Below are 13,100 nucleotides of genomic sequence, written 5' to 3'. Positions count from 1 at the left end.
GGCAAGCCTTTAAAAAAATTATAAGCTTATTTGTTTGTTGAATTTTCATAATGCAGCTCCATATTCGTGCTATGGGCTGTAAATGATGCCAAATGATTGTCTAAAAAAAAAAAGGTGTTAACAATCAAATAAACAAAACAAAACAAAAACAAAAACAAAAAAACAAAAACAAAAAACAACAATGGAATGTACCACAGCTAAAAATATAAATAGATAAAAATTACAGTACTACGCTCTCCAATATTCTCAGTCCCTCGCCTCCTACTCTCTTCTCCCTCCCCCATTCCGCTGCCCTCGTTAATAAGTAAACATCTGCAGATAAAAAAATCGAATATAACAAAACAAACCAAAAAAATAACCAAAAAAGACAAATAGATGAATACACATTCTATGTGTACAAAGTTAAAATTTAAGACTTATACTTTTGGCACCTATGGAGTCATTCTGTTGTGTGTGCTGAGTATCTACCTGTCGAGGGAAACAAGGCGAGTATTAGTTTTACAGTCCTATATGAGCTTGACGGACTACATACATTATTTTCTCAGCATGGGATTTGAATCACATCTATAACAAACAAAGTGAAACACCGTAATTTAATTTAAAAATTGTATCACAGTTACTGATAGTGTACCTTAGATAATCCACTCTGTGCCTATTCTTAAATGATCATTAAATACAGGCTCGTAGGGAAAGGTCATCCTCGAACTTCACATTCTTCATCGACTCGAAACTTATGTTTTAAGATAACCTAAATGTAATATTCTTGATCGACATTAAACTTTACTGAAAAAGATACCCCGTTATATCTTAGTCTTTATTGGCTTTGAACATAATACATACAAATTAACTCTTTTTCCTTTTTCTTTTTTTTTATCAGATCCACCGTTCTTGACTATAATTAGCACTGACGGTTTCCTGGGAGAACAAGCTCTTGACGACTACGAGGACGAGGAACCTGATGACGAGGAGCAGCAAAAGGGAGAAGCTGGCGACGGGGCAGATGTAGGCGTATCGAGGAGAAGCAGTAGGCGGAGTCGAGTGGAGGAGGAGGCGGAGCTCGCAGAACGGAGCAGACGAGTGGGTGTGGCCTCGTACCAAACTGAGACGGCGAGTGAAGGGTCAAGGGAACGAACGTCCAGGCAAATGTCTCAAGACTCTGGTAAGACTTGGTGCAATGAACACGCATGGTGTATGTGGGCCATTGGTTTTCCCCTAGCCAGCAGGAAATCTGACAAAGTGCTCGCGAAACACCGCTGCAATGAGATTTATTTCACACATGCTTTAGTGATCCAACAGCATTCTTATATTATTATCACTAATCGCTGTCACATAAATATTATATCATAAAACCAGTTAAGATCCAGTGTTTGCGGAGATGATTATCACACACACACATACACATACACACACACACACACACAATCACACACACACACACAAGCACACATCACATACACATACACATCACATACACACACATCATATACACACACGCATGCAGACACATATACCCCCACAGATAGAGAGAGAGAGAAAGGGAAAGAGACAAAGAAAGAGAAAGAGAAGGAGAGGGGGGTGAGAAAGAGTGAGAGAGGGGTGAGAAAGAGAGAGAGATAGAGAGAGAGATAGAGAGATAAATAGAGAGAAAGAGAGAGAAAGAGAGAGAGAGAGAGAGAGAGAGAGAGAGAGAGAGTGTGTGTGTGTGTGTGTGTGTGTGTGTGTGTGGGTGGGTGTATGTGTGTGTGTGAAGGAAAGGGAAGGTAAGGTGATTTTTTTGTTAAGAAGTGGAAGGGGTTGTTCTGCGTGTAATCCTCATCTACACCACACCTACAGTCGTCTACTTATTTTCCCAGGGGGGCTCACTATGTCTGAGCTGACGTCCGATCAGACCACGGTGAGAATCGACACAGGCTATGACGACTACATGAGCGAGGATGACGTCACCAACAGCGGGCGACCAGAGCATAGGACCAGCGTCGCGAGCAGACCGAGCCGTGACTCGGAGGACAGAGGTGGGCCTCGTGCTCGTTGTCAACGATTTCTCAACTCCCTGTGTAACGTCATAATGTCTTGACTATTTGAAGTTCTTGGGAATGAGCGTTACGTGTTTTGCGTCTTTCTCTTTGATCCAAACACTTTTATCTTGGGAATTTATACACACAGATAATAATAATAATAATAATAATAATAATAATAATAATAATTTTCATCATCATCATCATCATCATCATCATCATCATCATCATCATCATCATCATCATAATGTATATTATTATATAATATACAAATATGTAAATATATATTATTAAACCTCTTTTCTACAAACAGAGCATAATATATAATTAGCATAGAAGAGATTGCAGCCTGCATATTGAATGCATTTGGAATTCTTAAAATAATTTTCTGTTCTCTTATCCACTCGTTCCAATTATTGTCTGAGTCTCTCTCGGTCCTCTTCTTTTCTTTTCTCTTAATTCCAGGAACACAATATTATGTATCGGTGACGAATCAGACAGGCGGGGTTAGTTGCGACCTCATTACCAAGGACACACTCTCTGTGCTGCGTTATTGCATTAATACTTTAGGCGAATAACTTTAGCTGAGGACTTCGCTACGTAATGGGGGTAAAAACATTCCATCGGAGATTAATTTGGTGTCATTGGAGCCAGAAAACCTCCGTCTGTAACAAAATAAAAATCGGCATGAATCAGAAAGGGGCAAATGATTTGTTAAGAAAGCTGTTGAATATACATTAATGGTTTAGTATCGAGATGGTTTTATTATAATATCAGTACCAAATTTTTTCAGAATCGCACGCCGTACTTCACAACATGTTAATCCTACATCACTGCAAGGGACTCTGCTCCTTACCACTTACGTTTCATATTCTAACTGAACGACTTAAACCCATGGATTTTTATGAGGAGCCAAAACAAATTAGAGTAGTATTGTACAAGGCCCACGTCTCCTCTGTGTGCTTAGAGTGACTACATTTAACCCTTTTTCTGCCCGGCCCGAGTCTACCTCTCTGCTTCGAACTTTTTTGCTATACCCCGTATATCCCATCTCCCTACCATCTTCCACTGTTCCGTCTCCCCTCATCCCTCTCCCACACCAACACACCTCCTCCCAACCCTCCTTCCAACCCCTTGCTCCCAGCTCCAAACCCTTACCCCCTGTTCCCTGTTCTCCCAACCTCCCCCTACTCGCACCAACCTTTCCAAACCCTTCCCCTATTACCCCCCTCAACTCACTAACTCCCCCTATTACCCACAGTTGGCAGTACCGACGTCTCAGTTAAAACGTCACAGGATATGGTACTACCACTGCCGCGCCCACAAGTGGCACTATAATTAATCAGAAAGTTTTGCTACCTTAAGTTTGTTGAAATTTAATATGACTTTAAACATAAATACATTTGTTCATTTTTTATGGGTTTGTTCATTTGCAAACGCCATGTGCAATCACAGTAGGATAATTCCAATTGACCACTTTTTTGCAACGAAACCCAAGCACACGTTAAAAGAAGACAAACTACGCAATAATATGTAAGCATCTGGTCTGCTATAGTTTTTGTTGGCCTTATTTCTGCACATTAAGGTGGGGATGGTTCTTTTTTCAAAATCACTAAAGGTAGGTAATTAGGTTTCCTTGACTTCGTGGCTGAGAGGAAAAATAATAAAACAAAACAACAACAACAACAAAAACACCGTTTGAGAGTCGGCAGGGGGGGGGGGCAAAGTTTTGTCAACACGAAGGTCGTCTCTGCGAGATCAGCTCACTGTTCCTTTACGTTGTGCGGTTGAAAGTGTTGACGGTTATTTTGAGCCGTCAGTGGAGAGGGGACGACGACGATAGATCTTTCAGTTTTAGTAAGAGTTTTACGGCACTTGCAACACAATAAGGTCATATAAGTGCCAAAGATTAGAGGTGTTACAAGAGAGTAACAAACATAAAAAAGGAGGAGAGATAAAGACGATAGTTGTTTAATAGGAAAGAAGGAGCAAACCACACCAGAGCACCCGCCAACCACCCATGACGATAGATCTGCCAAAAATCTAAAATCAAACTAAAAAGTAGTCTACAATTAATTATTTTTTCCTCTATAAATTAAGATTTATGGAACGCGCTTTTTGTCGAAGATTTGCCTTATCACCCAATTCTAGGGCCAAGCAGTGAAGGGGTTTTAAAAAAACCCAAGGCTTTACAACGTTTTGTGTGAATGTTTTCCTCCACACCGAAGCTGTGCATTCCAAATGTGTACAAAACATTCTGAAGTCAAAAGGTACTTGGTTAATAATCATTTTAGATAAATCTACAGAAACGTTTTGCTCTATTGAGCGCATAAAACACAACCCATTTTCAGCCACATTTGTACATCATGACGCATTAGTTCGCATAGGGCCCGCCATTGAAAGTCCCAATGATCACACCACATTGCAAGCTACAGTAGTCTAACAAGTCAACAGAAGTTTGCAGATATTGTTTTTCTCAAGTTTCCTTTGCCTGCTGAGATCATAGTTAGGATTAGTAAAGAGCAGAGAGCTTTTTGTATTTCCTCACCGCCATCTCATTTTGTAAGTTTCGCACAAGGTACGGAAATAATGTTAAATTTCCTTTAAGACCTTATTCGATATCATGGATGGAGATGTTCCATCAGTTAGGATCTGTAGAGAATCAAAACTAAAAATTCCCAGAAAAAAACGACCACTTCAGGTCAAACACACACCGTTTGCACTCCTTTAAAAGTCACAAGGGTGCAGAATTCAATAGATGAGTCCCATGAGACGTCTCTTCGTAAACGATATCTGCTGCTAGGACTTTCCTACATCTCAATTCTCCGCATTCTTAAGGCAGATTCTCATCTAAAACTGCACCATTTCTTGCTCGTGAAACTGATATAGATCAGAGGTTAGCAATGTGTTCATGATTTTTCGATCGTCTTGATACGCGTAAACATTTCCTCCATGACATTTTGTTCATAAGGAAAGCCCGTATTCATCTTCCAGGATATGGTTCCACAAATGCTGTTTATTGGACAACCCACCCACCCTCCCCCTCCCCCCATTGTCTCTAGAAACAACTACATACTGACTTTGAGCACACATGGTTAGGCGGATCCTTTTGTTCGGCCATCACTGAAAATTACCAACTACGCTTTAAAATGTGTCGAGTCTAAAGGAGGACATACAAAGCAATTCCAGAATATATTTAAAAAAATTTAAACTACATAAGAGAAACGAATTATCATTTAAATATTACAGGAACGGAAAATTAAAATTTTACTGAGAAAAGGTAGAAAAAATCCAAACCAATCATTTCACGTCTTCACTTACAAGATTTTTTTTTTTAATGGAGCATTTTTTGCGTTTATGGGAAGTTTAAAAAAAATCAAATTTCGACTTTGAAAATAGGTTTCCTCCATATGAACTGAATTTAATGTCAAACAAATTCCTTTTGCTTGAATTATATCTGTTTCAAATTGCAACATTCTAAGATAGATTTTGTGCGGCATATTCAGAAAAAAAAGCCGTACAGGTTTTTTTAGGGGATCACCCTGTGCCTTGAGTAATCGATACTAGTAACCACTGGAACTAGCTATTTATAAAGAGAAGAATGAGATGGGAGAAAGAAGGGAAGAAGAAGAAGAAGAAGAAGAAGAAGAAGAAGAAGAAGAAGAAGAAGAAGAAAAAGAAGAAGAAGAAAGAAAGTCACCATTAGTCACTGACATTTCTGTTGTGGACAAAGCAATTTCAGCTAACATTCTTTATAATAAGAAGTGATTTTTTTCGGATGTGCTATTTCGTCTGCATCATTGTCATCTTGTGTTATAGCTCCCGATTTTTGAACAACTGAAATCTTTGTATTCTTTGCAGATAGGAGAGCAATCTAGTTCATTTTTCTTGCAGGCGGTGATTTTCATTGAACTGCAATGTAAATATACACGAATGTCTCACAATATCGAAGAGGCACTGTTGGCACTGGTTTCATGTCCATATGAATTGGAAAGAGTTTACCTTAGTCAAATTTTCAGTCCAAGCGCTGAGGTTGAAAAACGGTACCCGAGAGACCACTGCTAGACTTAGATAATAATATACACTTTTAAAGAATGATACTCTGTATCATCTCCTCGCCATGAAATGTTCTCTCTTCATCTTGAGTCTTTATGTTGTGTTCAAAGTTGAATGCCACAAACTGAAAACAGCTGTGTGCCATAGTAGTGAACATTGTCTGTAAATGACCCAACGGTAGCATTCATTTTAAATCTTTGAACCTCTGCGTTCAGTGAGTTCACATGAAACTTTGAGGAGAATCGGCGATGGTAAAAAACACAAAATCCTAATTGTAAGGGAGCACTCAAAGATTTCGGTCGAGCGCCCACTTTGACCACAACGCCACACGACATTTTTTCCCTCTTTGTTGACAATTCTGGAGTAGAGGGGGGGGGGGGTTAACGTGGGGGGGGGGGGCGTAGGCTAAGGTGAGGGAGCGTGGGCAAAACAGAACAGCCAGCTGCTGCTCACCCTGTGTGCTTGGCGTGAAAAGCGGAGGAATGTATGTTTTCATTAAGGTACTAGCGCAATGATTGAGAGGAAATTCTCCCTCAGCGGGAAGAAGTTAGACCAAAGTATGGACTCTTTATCATTCGCCGCCGATCCTACTATTTAAATCCTTGTTTTGGGTTGGGGGGGGTTGTTTTTATAGGGGAGGGGGAGTTGTTGCTAATTTAGCTCTTACAGCCACATCCTGTCTCAGCAAAAGGAACCATAATGAAATTGTGTTGTCTGTTTATTCTCGCCCGACTAGACACAAATCAATCATGGTTTAGCCAGCAGACACTAGGCTTAATAAGAGGTCACTTTTAAGGACAAGCGGGCTAATCCAGATTTCGGATTTCGGGGATTTCCAGAAATCTTGACCTACTCCAAAAGTGGGCATTACCCTACCTATAGGAGAAGTTTGGTTTCATTGGTGTGTATATTTGTTCGGTTATAGAAAAAACTCTCCTTGTCTTTTATGGAATCTGAAGAGGAGTCCAAAAACATTACCTTTGGTTTTCTCAGAACAGTATTTTGCGGGATAGCCCCCATGTGCTTAAAAGCGACCAAATGAAACGACCATCAGCATCATCCATTTAATAATGTATTTGTAGAGGCACCATGCAGCCATCCAGGTCTGTTTTAGCTATGAAATGAAATGATGAGTCACACACACACACACACACACACACACACACACAAACACACACAGACACTCACACACACACACACTCACACACACACTTACTAACGTCAAGTAATGTGGCTTAGTCCTAGGTGGTTTTTTGGGGGTTTCGTTTTTTTTTTTTGTGGGTTGGTTTTTGTTTTTTCCTTTTCCCTGAGCGATCCTGTTCGTCGTGTTCTCGTTCTGACGCAATTTTAAATAACTTCCTCCACGATTTCGAATGCCGATTTTATCTGTCGAACCATATAATTTTTTATCCTTGTTGCAATGTTTTGAGGGTCGACCCTACTCTTTCGTCCACTACTTTACACTACACTACTTTGGTTTATACACGCTACGGGTACGTCTAGCAGCGTGCATGCTGTGTTTAAAACACGATGCTGTACAACCCGACCGTAATGACAACAAAATTTACGTCAACCTATGCATTCAATTTGCATACCTAAATTATTCAAATGGGGAATTCCATTTAAGAAATTAGTTTTGTATAGGGTTTTACGGCCCTCGCAACTGCAAAGGTCATATGAGCACGCATCTAAGCAATAACTTTCAATCCCTCGGAGGACTGTTAAAACATCGATGCCAAAGACCTCTGTAACCCCCCGTGTAAACATTTGAAATGCTAATTTATTCATTTTAACAAAAGTAAATACATTTGTGTCTGAACAGAAAGGTATTGATTTATTTTTTAAAAATTTCAGAACGATTTATTCCGAAAACAGTCTGTGGTCTTGATTTTAGAAAAATAATTTTTAAAAGGCGTATATGATATAATCATATTACCTAATGTAGATATTTTATAATAATATGTTTATTAGTAATATTATACCTGCATTAAGTTAATCGATGACTCAATTTTCTCTCCAGGCCGAGGCCGAAAAGTGTCAAGGATATCAAACGCCTCTTCCCATCCCCGCAGTCAAAGCGACGCCGGTGTCAGCAAACGGTGAGCCGCTAATTACTCGCATTTTAAACATTTTTTGCCCACATTTAAAGATGGAAAAAAAACCCATATAGAATATAACCTTTGTGAATCTGTAAGGTGTATAAGCGGCGCATGTCTTCTCCTTCGTCACCAGGAACAACCTGAAGAAGAACGACGGAAGTACTCGATAAAATCAGTGTTATTGTCTGTAATGCTTCGATTTCTCTAGTCACTGATCTATGAGAAAGAGCCAGCCCAGAACAACATTATGCAACGTGTTTTGGGTAGTCTTTAGTCGTGTTTTGCTTTCGGTCTCACGGTTTGGTGCCCCGTTAACACGGATGGTACCATGCTATATAACGGAGCAGATGACCCTGTTTCGACCACCCAGCTGTGCTGTTTAAAATTGGGTTGTTTTGGGTGAGTAAGGATTTCCACCCACTTGGTTCCGGAGATGGACGTTAAATTCGGAGGTCCCGTCTGTTAAATAACTTAACATTGTTGGAATACACTTTAAACCTATATGATGAACTATGGCTCACAGTAAGCACTGTTGGAATTTTTTAAAACTATGTGCTGATGAATTGACGTAAACTCACAACGGAGAAATGTGTAACCTTTGTTCATTTTTGGATGTTCAAGGCTCTTTTTCCGTTTCCTCATTCGATCAGAGATGTAAGTTGGGCTCTGAGCCAATTTTTGCAAGGAAGAGTTTGTCACATTTTAAGCATCTGAAATCTTCATTTATCACTTGCAGATATGCAAAGCTTGTGGACTTCTTTATTGACTTTATGCCAAGTGTTAATAAACAATAGCACCACATCGACTGGCAAGCAGTTGAAAGTTCTTGAAATAGTAGCAAAGGCAAAAGCACTCCTTGATAGTTTCAGCATTTTGCCCTTATGACTAATGCTACAAATGACATTGCAATACTCTTGAAAATACGTTTCAATATATTTTTTTTGCGTTACGTATTAGCGATTCACAGCTCAAAGTCAAAGTCACAGAACGATTTATGTCTTAAATATTGTTTTGTTTTTCAGATCTCCAGCCCGGGCGAGAACCTCATCGCGTTTTCCCGTCATAGACACAGCGAAGGAGGAGGAAGAAGCCGAACTGGCAAGATTGAGAAAAGAAAGTGAGCATCATTTCTTTCCGATTCAGAAAAGACAGAATGTTAATTTGCTTAGACTGAGAACTGAAAAAAGTCTTTAAAATCCAAAGCTATCCCCAAAGAATTCAAGACCTTTACTGAAGAAAAGCAATGTTTTCCAAACTTCCAGTTGGGACTCGATAAACAAAATCGCTATATCGCAAGTGATTTATTGTAACATTAAATGAAAAGAAAAGTATGCGAAAACGACAGCAATGCCACCTCAAATGAAATAAATACTTTTTAATGTATTTCCCTATAAGATCAGTATTGTTTTGTTTGTTTGCGTGTGTGTTTTTCTCCATTTTTATCCTGCTTTGTTCAATACTTCAATATTATTTTGTCCGTTGTTTCTTTTGACCAATACCATTTTAAAAATGCATGGCGCGCGACTCAGTGTGTGCATGGCTTACATGTTGTTTCATCAATAGGTGATGGGCTTTCTGTGTGATGAAATTGAACATTGCAACCAATAAATAATACTATAATGTGAACAATACTGTAATAGTTCCTTCCTCAGACTGTATACAGCCGCAGACGGGGACAACAAGAGGGATTTGTTGCCATGTCCTTAATGTGTTTTTTTCTTCTATCGTTTTACCTTCTTTTACCTTACCTGATCTTCTTGTTTCACCTCCCTTACCATTTGATCTGATGCTTGTTTCTGTTGATACTATTAGGGGCAAAACAAAGCGTTCCCTTCGGCAAAAAGAGGAAAGATGTGTTGTACAAAGGTAACCTTGATTAGCCTCTCGTTATAAGCTCTAGGACCTAACTACTGTACCTATTTCAACGTATCTTCGGTACCCTGCTTTGTATTTACACTACAATATAATATAATATAATATATATATATATATATATATATATATATATATATATATATATATATATATATATATATAGAATAGAATAGAATAGAATAGAATATAAAAATGCTGTTAACATACCCCTTTTTCTGCATGTTTAGAAAGACTTTCTTACATTGTGCTTAATGGCTTCTATCCTTGTGTCTGCTTTGCTTTTGGTAGTAAAAATTAATGTAGGGCATACAGCGTGTAGTTGCCATGAGTAGCAATGTTGTTACATGCTTTTTAAAGCAAATGTTTCATTATGTTATGGCAGTCGTTTTCAGTAAATATTTTTAAATCGTTATCTCCTCTAAATTTGATTTGACATTGTTCTAATATAACAGACAGTCCACTGAAGAGAACAGTGTGTTCAAGATATCAGCTGTGTTTTCGTAGTTAGGCCATGTTATCTATGATCCAAGTTCGAGTACTTAAAACCTGCTTTAGAAATATGAGCAATTCAAGTGGAACGTATGTCTTGTTTACATGTGAGCGACTAGAGAAATTCACCTTTTTTCTGTTTAAATAAAGATTGCAGGATTTACTATAAATGAGCTCTTGCTTTACAACTTCATGTATTCTAATTTTACGTGTGAGTTATTAAGCCTCCATTTGACAATAATAGCCTCTTATAAAATAAGGTTCCAACCATAGGCCTTATACTGTCTACTGCCAGTTTTTTCTTCAATGTGCGTCATTTGTCAAGCTCTCTTCTGTACCATTCAATCGAGGGTCCAGTCTAGATAACCCCAGCACCCTTGCCCCCTCCCACACTTTTCCTGACGACACCTCCCTTATACCTTATTGCCTCCACAGTAAAACCTCGCCTTTGAAAACGGCCTGATTGTGTCTCAAAGGACGTTGTATCAGTGCAACAACGAAACAACTTATCATTTTACTTTTTAAAACAATAACGCCCTTCCAAAGCAAGTTATGCCCTTGTAGAAGATAGGATTATTTGTGGCTTGAATTAGCACTTCCTGTGTTCTTCTTTCAGAACAACATTGGAAATACACGAATATGTTACATCTCCTATTCCGAAATATTCTCCAATCCCTCAAGACATTGCACAGATAATGATGCACACAAGTACATTGGGAAACCGAAATTGTCTCTCATATTCACGTTCAACATGAAACGTATAGCTTAGTCTGTTATTTCATGTTTCGTTGGTTGCTCATTATAAAACATTGTCTAATTTAGAGATGGAATTTCAAATGTATTCATTGTCTGTATAGTAACCTGATTCAATTAAAAATATATTCAAGTAGATACATTATTTTTAAGCTGTACAGTACATTTACGTATCGAAATTTCAAACGTTTCTGACAGTTTAGTTGTTTTTTTTTAAAGTAAGTTTCCTGTCTAGTGAAATAATGTTTTTAAAAATTGTCAGTGTAAACTATGATCATGGATAGTTTATAACTGTAGAGTGATTGTACACATTATACAGAATGTTACTAAATCCTCTTTCCCTCTCCCTACACACACAAACAAACATACAAAAACAAACACACAGATACACACACACACACACACGCACACACACACACACACACACACACACACACACACACACACACACACACACACACCCATACACACTCACCCACACACCCCCATAGTTGTTGCTACTGTACATCGGCCATGTTATCCCAAGCTCAGAAATACATGGTCCAAAACAAACATCTTTTATGTGTATAAATTCATATTTTCTTATTTCTTTTAAAATTTACCGGCGATTGTACTCGACTTGTGTTGCCACAAAAAGAAAACAAAGTCAGAACAAAAACCCAAAACCAAAAAACATAGTATCTGTTTTGGTCATCTCTGATATATAGATAGATAGATAGATAGATAGATAGATAGATAGATAGATAGATATATAGATAGATATATATATATATATAATATATATATATATGTATATATATATATATATTTTATACTTGAATACTTGAATACTTGAATATAGAACTAAGACTTTGGTTTCAGGAAGACGGGGTAATCCATGCTTCCTCACGCCTCTTCATAAAGGTCCATTTTAGTGCAGGCTTGCTGATTGGCCCCATCATGAGCTGGTTGTTGTAGCTTCTGGTGGGGTCATGCAGGCTGCTCCTTCTGCTTTCACCAGGCTCTACTCCTTTCTCAATCACATCTCTGATATATATATATATATATTATATATAGTACTAATCTCAGTTTCAATAATTATAATAATAATATAGTGATGTTAGATTTGTTATGTTCCCACTCTTCTTTTCTGTCGGTGTTTTTATGTTCTTTTCCTAACCTGAAACACAATAATGTAATCTTGACGATCTGTCAGTACCTCAAGTTTTCACTGTTTACTACTTACTTTAACTTTACTTACCTTTTTCATCCTATGTTGCCGTAGAGAGTCGAGGAAGGATACAGCGGGGGGTTTTTTTTCCTTCTTTTTTATCTTTTGAATCTTCTTTGTTTCTTTTGTAACTAGATTTATCCGTTTTCGTCATGTTAGGCCGGTCACGGTTTCACCATAATCTCTTTATCCAGCGACTTTTCTTGGTGACCCAGGTTGGTCTTCATGACTTCCGTTCCGACACAGGATACCCCAGCTTGGCCCTGCTTCTCCTAATTTAGCACATTCAGAAAAAAATAATAATATCGTACTCTCGCTTTGTCTGTTTGAAGTGATCTAAATAAAATAGTTATATGATGTAAAGATAGATGAAAAGAGGTGAACACACGCGTGGAAAGGCGTAGCATACCCAGTAAGTAGGCTTATTCAAACACGCACATGTTGTTAATTTTTAAAATTAATACTTTCTGTAGTGATGATGCAGTGACTTATAGCTGGAAGTATCTTTTAAAGTAAAGTTGGATTTGTAAAATAGCCACTGTCACTGCCATTTTTACTTAGATCTCTTAACCTGTAGGGCAATCATGGACCCAGTAATGGACA

General features: G+C 38.3%; 1 protein-coding gene across 1 annotated transcript in view; it reads left to right on the top strand.

Annotated features, from left to right (window-relative positions):
* Positions 1 to 10,050, top strand: part of LOC101855934 — a gene marked incomplete in the record, with an annotated part of 23,280 nt that extends 13,230 nt beyond the window's left edge. The window contains 5 exon segments of the mRNA XM_013080390.2: positions 878 to 1,159; positions 1,854 to 2,012; positions 8,092 to 8,170; positions 9,193 to 9,287; positions 9,983 to 10,050. Coding sequence (XP_012935844.2) covers positions 878 to 1,159; positions 1,854 to 2,012; positions 8,092 to 8,170; positions 9,193 to 9,287; positions 9,983 to 10,050 — 683 coding nt within the window.
* Between the last annotated feature and the right edge of the window lie 3,050 nt (positions 10,051 to 13,100).

Source organism: Aplysia californica, unplaced genomic scaffold (genome assembly GCF_000002075.1).
Source record: "Aplysia californica isolate F4 #8 unplaced genomic scaffold, AplCal3.0 scaffold00084, whole genome shotgun sequence".
NCBI lineage: Eukaryota > Metazoa > Mollusca > Gastropoda > Aplysiida > Aplysiidae > Aplysia > Aplysia californica.
This window is presented reverse-complemented; position numbering and strand designations above follow the sequence as displayed.